The sequence below is a fragment of the Peromyscus maniculatus genome, chromosome 23, assembly GCF_049852395.1.
Source record: "Peromyscus maniculatus bairdii isolate BWxNUB_F1_BW_parent chromosome 23, HU_Pman_BW_mat_3.1, whole genome shotgun sequence".
Classification (NCBI taxonomy): domain Eukaryota; kingdom Metazoa; phylum Chordata; class Mammalia; order Rodentia; family Cricetidae; genus Peromyscus; species Peromyscus maniculatus.
The window spans coordinates 9,521,502-9,535,963 of NC_134874.1; the positions used below are offsets into that span (position 1 = coordinate 9,521,502).

Here is a 14,462-nt window from a genome sequence, read left to right on the forward strand (position 1 = left end):
CACACGAGTGTGGGTGCTCCGAGCCAAGAGGGTGCATCAGACAGACCCCTGGAGCTGGAGTTATAGGTAGTTGTGAGCCGCCTGATGTGGGTGTTGGGAACTACACTGTCCTTTCAGCCCCACACCCAGCGCTATTTATTTTTTACATGGGTCTGGGGACCGAACTCAAGCCATCAGGCTCTTGCAGCAAACGCTTTGGCCTTCCGTGCCATCCTGCTGGCCTGGCACGTGTATTTTAGTTCTGCTGGTTTGGTAAAATCATGACGTCTGCTGTTACTAGAACAACTATCCTGCTGCTACCTCCCAGGGGACAGTGACTCATGCCTGAACGAACCCCAGCAGCCTCCCCTCTGCCTGTGGGTGCTTGTCATGGCTGATGGCAGCCTGGTGTCTCCATGGTGATGTGCCAGATTCCGTATGGGTCCTTTCACGCTGCTGTCCCCAAGTAAGCTGTCCGAGGAGGTTCTAAGTGGCGGGCTGGGCTTCTCATCAACAGGTGTTTTCTATTTAACACGCACAAAGGGGGGGGGGGAGGTGACTCAGTGACACGCGAGGGAGTCCCAGGCTACTGCTGAGGATGAAGTTCCAATTAGTCTAATTAGTATTTCATGTTTCAAAGCAAAACATGCTGTGTGACCAATTATAGGGGCGCACAGAGACTATGCTCAGGGGAATGTTAGGACCGCCATGGTATGTGTGTGTGTGTCGGGGGCTACTTTGGTTACTCCGCTGTACCCCAGAGGCAAGTGAGGAGCTGAGGGGTCTGCAGGTGCTCTGAGCAAGTACTTGGCAGGCAGGGCTGAACTGACTGTACTGGGCCTGTGACCGACGCTGGATCACAGTCACCCATTACCACCCGCTCCTCTGGTGAGGACAGAGGCCCGATGGCACTGCCAGGCTGTGCTTCTGAACACAGGCCTTGGTCTGGCAAAGGCTTGCCAAAACAGCAGGCAGGAACAGATGGAGGGGGCTCCCGCCTCCCTGCTCAGAGCCAAGCAGACCCTGTCAGCCTCAGGGAGAACCCTACAGAGGTGCCCCACCCCATCCCCCAAGTCGGGGGCCTCCTGGCTTCCAGGTTGCTAGGTCTAGGGTTCTAGGAAGCCAGCAGTTCGGCCTGGGAGATCACGCGTGAAGCATCTGAGACCGGGCTCTTGGGGATCTCCGGCACTCCCTGCCACGGTAAGGAGGGATGCAGGCTCTGCGGGCAGCCGTCACCTTGGCATCTCACGGGCCTGGGTTTCCTGAGACGCCCCCAATTTGTTTCAGTTGCGTCCTTCTCAACAAAGGCAGTTCATGAATGTAGAATGTTTTCATAAATAATGGATCACCTTCCCCCAGCCCGCGCCTGGAGGTCTAGTCGGGAACCGCTGCGCTGATGGATGCGCATCAAACGTGCTTGCTTGCGCTGCCCACTGAGGGCCTGCTAATGTCTTTGAAGCCCTGGGCACGGCTAATCCAAACAGCTAATTAAAATGAGATTGACTCACTGGGAGCACAGTCCTCCAGGCACAGAAGCAAGCTCATTTATTCACAATTGCTGGGAGGACCAGGCTAGGCCGGCACCCCATTCCCACTGCAGAACTCACCTGGAGTACTACTGCTCTGCTCTGCTCCCAGCATGCTCTGTGACAGGCAGGATAAGGACTTTGAAGCGGTGCAAACCTGCTCCCAGGGAGTGTAGATTAATTCCTTGGTACCTCATGGGGCTTCTGGCCTTAGAGCAACAAGGGCTGAGGGCCATTGCCCTGGGCACAGTCCTGCCCTGTGGGCTATGTGGTCTATAGGTCGGGGAGGAAGTGAGTGGATTGTTACCTGCAGGACTGCTGGGGTACCTGGCTCCAGTGCAGCCAGGTACCCCACCCCTGTTGTACCTCAACCAGCACCATGAAGCGGGGTATATATGCTGAGATTTATTTTGGGACAGGTGAGTATGTGCAACCCATCACGCACACTGGTTAGTGATCTTCATCAGAAATGGCGGTGACCATCCAGATGGAACCTGAAGCCAGATGTTTGATGGTGCTGATGAGCAGGGGCTGTGAGGTCCCAGGGCTGTGTGTGGAGCTGGGTAGAGGTCTGGTGCACTCTCTATGGTCTATAGCAGTCACGTGAGATCTAGCCTATACTTATTGTCCTGTTACCAACTTTGGTTTCTGTTTCAGATCCTCCTGTCTCAGCCTCCCGAGTGGTGGGGGAAACAAGTGGGAGTCATTATGGTCTTTTGTTTTTTGGTTGGTGGTGGTTTGAGGCAAAGGATTAATCTGATAGGTTTCCCAGAGGGTTCTGCAACGCAGACCTCATAGAAGTGGCTTGATGGCTCCCTGCAGCCCTGTGATGCGTGCATTATGGGGAAGCAGGCTCTTCAACCCATAAACAAACTGCTAGACTCTGGTTCACATGCCTGTGTGCCGTGCTGATGGGAGCGGGCAGAGCCATGGGTCTGACCCTGGATCCGACCCTGGATCCTGGCCCCACCTGCCTGTGGTGGCGGACCAGCTAAGTTCTACCGTGCTGGAAGCGGCCCAAGTGGGCGGATGGAGAGGCAGAAGTGCAAGTCACCTTGAGGGTTTGGCAAACACCTGCCATAGAGGCCGCCCTTGCATGCCGTGACCTTGAGGGGCCAGTGCCGGAACCAGGCTGCTCTCCATGGCATCAGCAGCACCTTTGTCTGTCACAGCCACAGGAGGGCACGCATGGGACTCTGGCTAGGACAGGGTGGCAACACAGTGACAGGAAGCCAGCAAGGGGCAGGCTCATCTTCACCGGGAAGTGGTAGCTGAGGGGTGTGTGTGCTGGGACGGGCAGCTAGGAGAGCAAGGCTCGGCTGGGCATGGGCCAGAGTCCTTTCCCTTTCCAGGGTGAGGTTCCCTGGCACAAAGCAGGAGGCAGCATCAGAGGCCGAGCGCGGGCTGCTGCCCAGGAGGGAATCTGCCGCCACCACACACAGGCAGCGCCGGCCAAGTCGCCGCAGGCCTGCCACAGCATCCAGGTAACCATCTGGTCTGGGTGTGTGGCCACAATGCCACGGCCCGTGCCATCTGCTGCTTCAAGCGAGAACTCGGGAGGAGCAGTGTCCGTCTGAGCCTCCACCTCGGGCCAGTTACCACCTGAAAGCCCCCACCAGGGGAGGCGGTTCTCAACTCCAAGCAAACGGCTTGTGGTGCTGCCATGTGCCATTTAACAAGTGGACTGGGGGGGGGGGAGAGTGTGCCACCCGCATGGAGGGGCTGCGAGCCTAGGGTGGGGACTGAGTGCTTCGTCCTGGGTTGCTGCTGGCCTTCCAGTTCAGGACGGGCGGAAAGCACACTGCTGGGGAAGGCTGCTAATTCTGTTGCTCAGCTGAGGGCCACGCTGTCCCTCGTTCCATGGGAACTGCTGTCTGGGCTCCAGTCGAAGCAAGGCTGCTCACGGCCTGCATGGGCAGCCAGCCCAGTCACAACGGTGAGACAGCAAGCCCGGCCAAAGATGACCGCACGCTCCCCAGACCCTGTCCTACGTGCTGTCATGCTGCACGCCCCGCCCCCGCCCCCACGGGTGACAAACCAGGGCTACAAACGGTGGGGGAAGACTTCAAGTGTGCAGGGATCCGCACTGTGCACCTCGCAGGAGCAGCGAACAAGGCCGTGAGTGAGTCAGAACCTTTAATGGCAGAGCAGATGTGGCTGTGTAAGGCAGAAGGCAAGCTGCAGGTGTGCGGCCACCTCTGTTCCCAGGGGCGTGTCCTAGTGGCTCCTGGCTTTCAGGGCAGCAGAGGGAGACCACCTGTCCCCACCCTGCTAGCAGGTGCAGCGGCAGCAGCCCCAGAAGCCGGTGGGGACAGACTCTGGGTAGGTCTGCTGCTCTGGTGTGTGTGTGGGGGTGTTCCTGGGAGGCTGAGCTGACAGAGAATACCCACAGAGCTGCTGTGGAAGAAACCATGTCCCTAAGCACCCCGTCATGGAGCCCAGGGGCGGGGTATGCTCCAAACTACCCTAGCTGCTGGTGGGTATGCTATTTCCACTCCAGGCACTTCTGCATCTGCTCTTCCAGCTCTTCGATGGCCCTTCATCCGTGCTGATCACGGAGTTTCCTCAGTGGCACTGATGCAGGCCTGGGAAAGCCCTAGCAAGACCAGGCCAGCAGGGGGCGCCAGCCCAGCAAGCCGGAGGTGAGCTGCCACCTGCCACACCTGCAGTGTGGTTCAAAGTCCTCCCTGGGAGGGAGGGGCCTGCCAGGAGGCCATGCCAAGCTTCAGCGGGCTCTGTGGCCTGTCCAGCTAGACAGAGGGGGTCTGAGGCCTCCTGAATGTCTAAGCTGAGAACCCTTCCAGCCACGTAGCCACGTATTGGTTGGAGGTGTGTCTCAGTGGCAGAGCACTTGACTAGCACGCACACAAGGCCCCAGGTTCCACTAGGAAGGTGAGTATTATTTCCCAGGGTTGCACTCAGTACTACTCTGGCTTAGACGTGGGTCAGCCCCACCCCCTTGGAAGATGCATGCCCTCTCAGCCCCTCTCGCTCCTCTTTAATTTTTTTAAGCCACTTTGGTGTCCAGGGCAGGAAGCCTCCCCACTCCGTGCCTTTTTGCCCTCTGCAGAGCCAATGTGGAATGTCCTGGCACACGTGTTTATTATACTGCTTTTTGAGCTGGTGTTTGCTGGGACAGGGACTCTGCCGGAGTGGGGTGGGTCTCTGTACAGGCGTGTTAGGTGCCTGGTCAACGGGAATTAGAGTCTGCCCACAAATGTTTTCACTGACGGGGTCTCCTGGCCACAGTGTGGAGATCTGCCTGTGACAGTCTGCAGGCAGAGTAGGTGAGCTATGGTTACTGTTTGTCAAGAGCACTGTGCTGCTCTTGGGGTGCTGAGGGAAGAGATACCACCAGCCAGGCTCAGGAACTGGGCCCCCAAACCCATCCCCATGGAGTGCCTTTCCCTCCCCGGGAAGGATGGCTGTTTCCTTCGCAGCCCATATACTGGACAGAACAGCAGCGGAAGGGAGGCCGTCCTCACCCAGGTAAGGGTCTACATGAACTGTGTGAGAGCCACGGAGGGCTGGACCAGGGCAGGGTCAGCACCACACACAGGAGGCCAGTGAGGCGAAGGCCCTGTGTCCCTAGAGTGTGGGTCGAGGGACAGCTGCTGCTCCTGCCACAGGCTGAGGTGCAGGAGCCGCTTCTGGAAAGGCTAGCTCCCGAGTCATCAGCGTGTGCTACCAAAGGCCTAGGAGGGAGACTGTTCAGGTGGCTCCCGAGGCTGTGTGGCCACAGGCCACCTGGGAGAGGCACTGTCCCCAAACTTCCAGTCCGCTGGCCTACAGTTCTGATGTTTGAAAAGTGGCCCTTCCCACTTCTCCATGAGGGGATGCCCTAAACAGTGTCGTAGGGGAAAGACAGTGCTAGGTCATAGCTGTACCCAGCCATGGTGTCACAGGGCGAGCGGCAGACAGGAAGAGGGCTCTGAAAGGCCAGCTGGTCCACAGCAAACTCATAGGCATGGATCAGACCACGATGTCTAGAGGAAGCAGAGATAAGCATCAGTCAGCAAGGGGCATGCAATCTAGGCTAGCCCTCCATGGTGACAGTATGTGCTCTGGGCCCACAATGTCAGATATGCAGACACCATGACTGAGTGAGCAGGGAGGCCCAGCAGACAGTGTTTAGGAAGAAGCACCTGATGGGATCTTTCAGCGCAGAGGGCTTGCCTCGCTGTCACACTGACACCGTGGCCCTGCTCTGCCCCAGATGTCAGGAGCAGCCGTGGCATACTCCAGACAGACACTTGGTATGTGCTTCTGTTCTACTGCAACCACTGTCCCCAATTTCTACAGAAAACAGGGCCCAAGGTTGATGTTCTGAGAGGAACATGTGACGGGGGGGGGGGGGGGGGGGGATGAAACTACGCTAAAAGTCATTTCTCAGGAGGGGCCCAACCCCTCACTGACCTCCTGTGACAGGCAAAGTTGTCCAGGTCGGAGTTCCGCACCACCTTCTCGTAGGGCACGTTGGCAGTGATCAGGCTGTGGCTATTGAAGGAGACGTGGCGCACAGGGTGCCTGGAGCAGGGGAAGAGCACTGTGAGGGGAGTGCAGCCTGCCCTGGCTGTGAACAGTGGACCCCCAGGCATACTTTACACTATGGAGGAGGACCTGGGGCGCAGCCGCAGCTCCCAAAGCAGGCTTGAGCAAAGCCTTTCTCTGGTACCGTTTTGCACACACCTGCACCCTTCACCTATTCCAGCCAACTGCTTCAACAAGCTGGTGTGTTTGGGATATAAGGATGTTCATGAGACAAGCCTGCAACATGGCATCGAGATCAAAAAGCCATGTGCGTGAGGCCCCGGTACCAAAGTGATGGCTACAACTGGCAGCCATGCTGTGAGCCAGGGGACAACAGAGTGAGGCTCCCGGAAATGGGGGCTTGCCCTCAGAGGCTCCAGACTGGGAAGGTAAGGCTGCAGGAAGGAGTTCCATGCCACTCCAGCTGGGGCTGACTGAGGTCAGCAGGGAGGAAGCCTGTGGTAGGAACAGGCCTTCTGGCTGGAGGATAACGGGGGAGTGCATAAAGGAGGGGGACTTGGGGAGGGGAGGCAGGCTGAGGACAGGTGGTCAGACCAGCAGCCGGACTAGAGCTTGGGAAAGGACCAGGACCCTTACAAGAGAAGACCTCACTTCTCTGGGCCTCCCTCGAGTGGTGAAAAGATCTGCTGGGCGTTGGGCAGCCTGCCTGAGCCACTGCAGAAGCCCAGAATGGACGGACGGATGGATGGCGCTGTCCTGGAGGCACAGAGAACCAGCTCTCCCAGCTCTCTACTGGCTTGCCTGAAATTTGGGCAAATGCTGGAGTCTGGTGTGGGAGTTTGAGCTGTCCTTTGGCGCCACCTGGTGGCACCATTGTGCATCACCATCTAAGGTAGGGACAGAGGGCGGTGTGGTCTCATAAAAGCTGTTGGCCAGAGTGTTCACCACCCTTCAGGCCACGAAACAAATTCCACTTTGTTTATAAAGCCATTGACCTGCACTTAAACGGAGGCAGGGCTGTCTGATTTTGCATCGGGGTGGGAGAGTTGCGTCTGTGATGATTTTACGCTGGCACTTCCACAGCACCACACCCTTTTACAGTGGAGCAAAGTTCAGCTAGACAGGAATTGGGGCCACGCTCCCCTACTGAAGGCACATGAGCCGGTGGGAGTTCCAGGCTGCTTCTAAATTCAAAACCGAGGCAGGCTCACATGAACAATGTTACCAGTGGGCGCCATTCACAGAATCTCGCCTGTTCAAGGCCAGATGAGCTCCCCTTGGCTGGTGCTCACTTAATTTGCACATTATGTGCCCTTCTTCATAGTGAAGGAAGGCCCAAGTCACACACCTAAACACACCTGTGCCAACCCATCCACCTGCCCACTGGAAATGAGTCTCGCCAAGCTGGCTCCCTGGTTTCCTGGTAATTAAGATGAAGGAATCCACAGTGACCAACACAGTTGTGAAAAGTTCACTCCACCCCCAAGGAACTAGGATGCTCAGTGAGGCTGCATGTTATTCTGGGCGATATTAATGGGGGAAAAGAGAGGAGTTGAAGCCTAGGTCTCCTTCCTGCAAAGCTGCTTTCACGAAGGTGGCAGCATGGGCACAGGTGGAACCACTCCAGCAACCAGGGTCCACACAGAGCAGGAGCCAGCTTACCTGGAGTGCACCTCCCACAGCTTCTGGTTCATGCGGTAATCCCACACCGACACCAGCCCCTCCTCGCCTCCACTGACGATCTTCCAGTCATCCATCTGGACTGCGGACACCCCCAGCTGATGGGCGGACAGTGACAGGGCGATTTTATCACTGCGGAGGTCATGGAGTCTCACTCTGGAAGATGCGAGGAGAGGGTCAGTGAGCAAGCCTGCAGCCCAGCACGGCTTCAGCTATGTGGTCTCTGCAGCATCCAATGGGGCTCAACATCTGCAGTAGGACAGACACTTGGTCTTCTATCAACAAAGCCCATGAAAGCCCTGGCAAGGCACAGGTAAAGCTTGTGCTGTCCCAAACTATCTACAAGGTGCACGCACTCGCTGCTTCCAAGGGTCCCGTGGAGTATTTTAACCCCAAGACCATGCCTCACTCGCTCCCCAGGCCTGAAGGCTTCCCAAGTGCACACGGGACACAGATCAGACCTGCTGCATGCACAGAGGACGAAGATGGATGTTGCAGTTCTGTGCCAGAAAAGTTGGATTTCAGAGCTAATTTTCCTGTTTTGTAAACCTGCCCAGGAGAACCAAAGCCAGGGGGCCCTAACTTCCTTTTTACAGACGGTGTTTCATGGACTTTAGAATTCTGCTTCTCTGCTCTCTATCACTCCCCAGCTTTTCTGTTTGAGTCCATTTTTTAAGCTCCGGAATTGAACATTTAGACGACTGAGTGGCTTTCTAGGAAAAACAAGAAAAACCAGATTGAGTGCGAGGGGCCGCACCTACAGGCTCTGAACACAGAAGCCATGAACACCACAGAAGCCATGAACACAGAAGCCATGAACACCACAGAAGCCAGGAACACCACAGAAGCCAGGAACACCACAGAAGCCAGGAAGGGATGGTGTTAGCACAGCTGGCATCAGGCAGACAACCCCCAGCCCCGCAGCAGCAGGACCACAGGAGGCCCCTGGAGACTAGCCGAGCTACCATGTCCTGCACACAGAAGAAAACCCAGTCAGCTCTACCAGGGCTGAAGCAAGCCCCCTCTCCCCGCTAACAGGACGCCTCCAAACAGCCAGGCACGATCACCCCACCCCTGCCCAGTGTTAGAAACTGTCATGAAGATGAGGAATGATGCTGAGAGAGACAGCCATTTATCCATATTAATATGCCCAACTCGACAACTACATTAAACAGTTGTCTGTCTGTCCCCCGTGTGTAGTGCCTGCAGCTGGCAGAGGAGGCCATCAGATCCTCTGGAGCTGGAGTTACAGCTGCTAGTTACCATGTGGGTGCTGGGAATTGAACCCGGGTCCTCTGGAACAACAGCCTGTGCTCTTAACTGCTGAGCCGTCTCTCCAGCCCCAACAGCTACATTTTGTGTAACAACCATTACTTGTAAGAAACAGTCAAGGGGCTGGAAATACGACTCCACAGTTAAAAGCATGGCTTGTTCTTGGAGAGTTTGGTTCCTAGCACCCACATCTGGCGGACTACAAACAGCTGTAACTCCTGGGCCCCAGTGTCCTCTTCTGGACTCTGTGGGCACCATATGAGCTACATGGATTTCAGTTTTATGATAGCAGTTAATATCGGTCTACTATGTTTTCTCAACTCAGCTGAGTTACATATAATAGCAGCTACCCGAGAGGCTGAGGCAGGAGGATTGCAAGTCCCAGGCCACCCTGAACAGCCTAGTGATATTCTGTGTTGAATAAAAACGTGGAATGCAGCGTGGTGGTGGAGCTCTTGTCTAACCTGGGGAAATGTCTGGGTTTACTCGGGCAGCTGAGGCAGGGCTGCTGAGTCTGAGTCTGGCCTGGGCTATGTAGCAAGACCTTGTTTCAAATAAAGAAGGGGGGGGGGCGGTTTCTTAAACACAAAAGCCACCCTGAAAAGATTATGGGAGATGACAGCAGGGCCTCCTCCTAACTGGTTCCTCCACGTTAAACAGTGAAGACCCACAACTCACAGTGAGAAAAGACAAGAAAACCCCACAGCACTGAGTGCCTCTTGAGCACACCACATTCAAGTCTACTGGTAGTAAGAAATAAACGGATGCTGCTCCTTTATCACGTTCTTTCAGCAAAGACGGAACCTGTAACACTCCTCAGACCCTGGGCCTGGCGGTGAGACTCAGGACAGGCGCACACACAAACCCCGCTGCAGGGACTGAGCTCGAGTACCACCGTGTGGGGTAGGCTGGAGTGGCTTAGAAGGCACTCCCGCTGGGGGGTTCCCACGGAGTGGACACATCCAGGCCGCCATGACTCTCCACCTTGATGGACCACACCTTCAAACCCTGAACCCCAATAAACTGAGTTCTTTTTGTCACAGAAATGAGAAAGCATGACTAATACAGTCAGGAGAACTCAGGCTGTAGTCCCAGTGCTCATCAGGGGACAGGGACAGGCCTTGGTTTCAGACAGCGAGGCCAGCCTCCCACCACACACCACTTAAGGTGGTAAAAACAAAACCAACGCCCTTTACCTGCTCTGCTGGGCTCAGGGGAGCCTCCTCTCCACTGCCCTGCAGAATCGCAGAGCAGCTGTGGGAGGGAGGGAGGGAGGGGTGAGGCTGCTGCCCTCAGTCCGCAGGATACCTTGACTCCTACCCTACTTCACACAGCCCTTCACCCTCCAGAATGAAGACACACACCCTGAACATGAACTTCATGAGAGGACACGACGGGAGCAGAGCATGAGCAGCAGAGACGTGAAGGGCAGGGGCATCACACCTAGAGAAGGTCCTGGAGAAACCCCAGCTGGTAACGCCCTGGGACTAGAGCTAGTGAGCACTAACCCCAATACAAACTACGTACTGGAAACGGTCATTTTAAAATGGGCGCACACAGTCTTCGGCAGCCTGAGGGAGGAGGAATTACCTGCTAGGGATGACCAATAGACTCACAGGGACATGGGGCAGCATTAGAGACGCCATGAGTTTGGATGACTGGATGGGGATGGTGTACGTAACTGCGTCGTCACTCGGCAGCCCCAGCACGAGCCGACAGTGGAGCACTGGGCAGACATTCAGAGCTGGAGCTGCTCACAGGAGCCTCAACTGTGAGCAGTGAACTGTGAGCAGGCGACATGTCCACACCGTTTGCAGAGGGGCCAGGGGGCCAGGAACTGCTCAAGTGTGAGCAGGTGCATGGGGGGCTGCACTGAGGCCCTACTGCACTTGCTTTCGGGTGCAGAGCATGCTTCCCCCAGCACGGTTCAGAAGTCAATGCTAACAGCAGCTGCTCGGGAGGAGAGGTGGAGATGCACCAGACCCTCGAGGGAGGTGCCTGCTTTGTTCCAGACACGACTATATAATATACCGTTTAAAATTCAGGCCTCAGAGGGTGTCGGCCACACCCGGTGCACGCATGTGTGCATGTGCACACACCTGATTTGTCTCAGATGGTGACCTGTTCTCAGTGTTACGCAGTATAATGTGAACGACACAAGTTGGGCATTGTGGAACAGTCTAGAATCCCAGCACCCACCGGGGAGGTAAAGGCAGAAGGACCACAGGCTACAACAGAGCCAGTTCAAGATCAACAGAGCCTGGGGTACAGGAAAACTTGTAAAACCACACCACCACCATCGACAGAGCACCAAACCAAACAACACACAATCCCAGTCTTGGGATGCAGAATCAAGGCCACACGGCAGGATGGCAGTGCAGGCCTATGGCTACGAGCGCCACTCACTCCCAGGCTCCAGCAGGGAGGCCTGTCCTCCACGCGGGCACAGCTGCCCGTCTTCAGGCCTCTGTAGGCCAGGAGACCCAAGGCTGTCGGGCACCCCGGAGGGAGGGATCCTCAGGCCGGAGCCCAGCTGGGCATTGAAACAGATGGGGGAGTGCATGCTGGCTAGTCAGGTCTATCCAGAGCCCTCTGTGAGCGTTTACCGTGTAGCCGTAACACGCGGACACGGGCAAACACGTTTGGTCCATTACTTCAAAGTCTGCCGTCTGTTTCTCTACCGTGTTTAGACGGCGGCACCAGAGCCCCAGCAGCTCAGGCTCACTAAGGAAACAAACCAGCCCGTGTGGAAGAACGGTTTCTGACATCTTAAAGAGACGCCTGGCTTCTCCTCGCAGACAGAACTGCACTACTGCAGGGTCCTGTCCGCTCAGGCCATCAGTTCAGACGAGGAGGCGGGTACCAGGCCGGAAGAGCTGACAGGGTGCAGCACCCACCCCACAGGCGGCAGCCTGGCAGAGCCGGCAGCCTCCACACTCAAACCGCACTCTCCACGCTGGAAACAGGTAGCCCAGCAAACGGGCAGAGCCGTGCCAGGGTGACCGATTCCAGGGACAAAAAGGGGCCAATGGTAGAAACTGCGAATCCTCATCTAGTGAGTATCACCAACTTTGCCTGCTGAAGGAAAAATAATTGGTCTGAAAGCTGTAATTGTCGTATGTTTAATATTCATGGATGGGCTTGGAGGACAGCCCCAACACCCCCTCTCTGCAGCCTCCACTAATGAAAACCGCACCATAGGAGGCAGCTTTAGCCCGCCAATTAAAACAAAAGACACCAGAACCTTCCAAAGACTCCAGCAGAGGAGCATCCATCTGATGGGCAGGAAAACGCGCTGGAACGGAGAGGGAGGCACGCTCTGGTTGGTCCTGTGTGAAGAGCTCTGAATAACTCATTATAACACTTGCAGATGGAGTGAGCGTAATGTTCGCGCCCTGCACGCACCCTGGCAGCAGGCACCACACACGAGCGCACCACAACTTTCTATGTGCCGGGCAGGAAGGAAGCGAGAAGACTCTCTAATTGGGGGGTCACACCTCGGGGCGTGCTTCCTATTGGTTTGGACTCCACAGTCCTGTACGGTAACAAGGCAGACCGGGGTGGCAAAGCTGGCGGCGTTCGGCTCTGGGTTGGCTGTTCTTCAGGAAGAATGCAATCTTGGCTACAGTTATATCCAGAAAATAAAGGTAAATGTAGGGAAACCATTGACACCCAAGCCTTTTTAAACTGTGACTAAATGAATCGGGAGAAACTGGTATTTTTAAAAGGTTAGTGCACACCTCCACCTGACCTCACTGTACCTGAGCTGTGGAGGAAGGCCGCACATAAGTGTGTATGCAGGATCCATGCCTCACCCACACAGCACCGAAGCCAGCCTTCTGAGACTGTTCATCTCAATAGCAATTGGAAACACTTACATTTTCAGATGCACAACACATCCAGCTTTGTCCAGCTGGGCTAAGCTTAGCCTGCTCTGTGCCAAACGGTATCACCACAGTGGAGGTTTCTACATGAAATACAAGCAGCAATCCCTTTGGGGTGATCCCGAAGCTCTCGGCACCCGATTCCTCAAGGAATCTTCTAAACCCTGAGCTCTACAGCTCACAAAAAGCCAGCCTGGGACAGCACTGATGGCCAAAGCAGTAACCCTGGAAGTACCAAGGTTTTAGATGACACTTTCCATCTCAAGTCTGAGTGAGAACCAGCGCGCTGGCTCAGCAGTGAACACTCACGACAAGCCTGGTGGCCCGAGTTTCCTCCTCAGAGCCTTGGATGGAGAGGACCCGCTCTACAGCTGTCCTCGGACCTCCAAATACACACACGGCACATGTACCCCTCATCATGCACACACTCAATAACTTTAAAAAGAGTACAAATACTGTTGCACATTTTATCCTGTTCTAAGATTTTTTTTTTCTTCTTGAGACAGGGTTTCTCTTTGTAAGAGACCTGGCTGTCCTGGACTTCACTCTGTAGACCAGGCTGGCCTTGAACTCGGAGATCCACCTGCCTCTGCCTCCTGAGTGCTAGGATTAAAGGTGTGCGCCACCACTGCCTGGCTCTAAGATTGTATTTTTAATTATGTGTCTGTGTGCATATATGTGCACATGTGTGTGCAGGAGCCTCCAGAGTCCAGGAGAGGGCATCGGGTCCCCTCAGCTGGAGTTACAGGCAGTTGTGAGCCCCCTGATGTGGCTGCTGAGAATCACACTCAGATCTCTGCAAGGGCAGCACATGCTCCTTATAGTTGGGCCATCTTTCGGGCCCATTTTGTTTTTTACAGAGCTGCAGTATCTAGTCCAAGCTGTCCTGAGACTTGCGCCTCCACCTCCCAGGTGGCACAGCACCACACCCAACTCCAACACACAGATGTTCTCCCTCCACCTACGGCGACTGTTAGCAAGCCTGGCATCTGGGGGTGGTGGGGGCTTCCTCTGTCTAGTACATCCTAACCAAAAGCTGCAGGGCCGTCCATCAGGCACCGGGGAAACAGACAAACAGGGCAGAGCCGGAACTGGGAACACACTCGATCTCTGTGATCAATTAATGTTCCAGAATGAAAGAACAATCTCGACAGCGAACGGTGCTGAGACGACTAAGCACAAGCCACACCCACCTCACACTGTACCCCAGACTACCTAACAGGTCATGCATTTCAAATGTAGACACTAGATTATAAAACTCAAGAAAACAAACTAATACCCTCGGAGTAGGAATTTTTTATGAGTAAGTGGTAACACAAGCAATACAAACTAGATAAATCACACTCCATCACTATTTAAAGCCCACACTTTGAAGGCCATTGTCAACAAGTGAACGAACATAGCTTACACAAGAGGAGGAATACTTGCACATGACAGATCTGACCAGGGACTTACACCCAGAAAAAATAAAAAACCCATCACAACTCCACCATAAAAACCTCAGGTAAAAACAGGATTTGAGTCTGAGTGTGGTAGTTCACGCCTGTAACCCCAGAACTCAGCAGCAGACACAGGGCCGCCCTAATTGTACCCAGCAAATGCTAGGCCAGTGTGCTACAGTGAGACCACG

General features: G+C 55.2%; 1 protein-coding gene across 1 annotated transcript in view; it reads right to left on the reverse strand.

Moving 5' to 3' along the window:
- Nucleotides 1–3,627: 3,627 nt before the first annotated feature.
- Fbxw8 (F-box and WD repeat domain containing 8) overlaps nt 3,628–14,462 on the reverse strand; it is a 100,404-nt gene continuing 89,569 nt past the window's right edge. The window contains exons 9-11 of the mRNA XM_006970804.4: nt 7,659–7,832; nt 5,922–6,032; nt 3,628–5,491 (exon numbers count right to left, since the gene is read on the reverse strand). Of these exons, the coding sequence (XP_006970866.3) occupies nt 5,347–5,491; nt 5,922–6,032; nt 7,659–7,832 (430 nt within the window). The 3' untranslated portion in view covers nt 3,628–5,346. The remainder of the gene's footprint in view (nt 5,492–5,921; nt 6,033–7,658; nt 7,833–14,462) is intronic.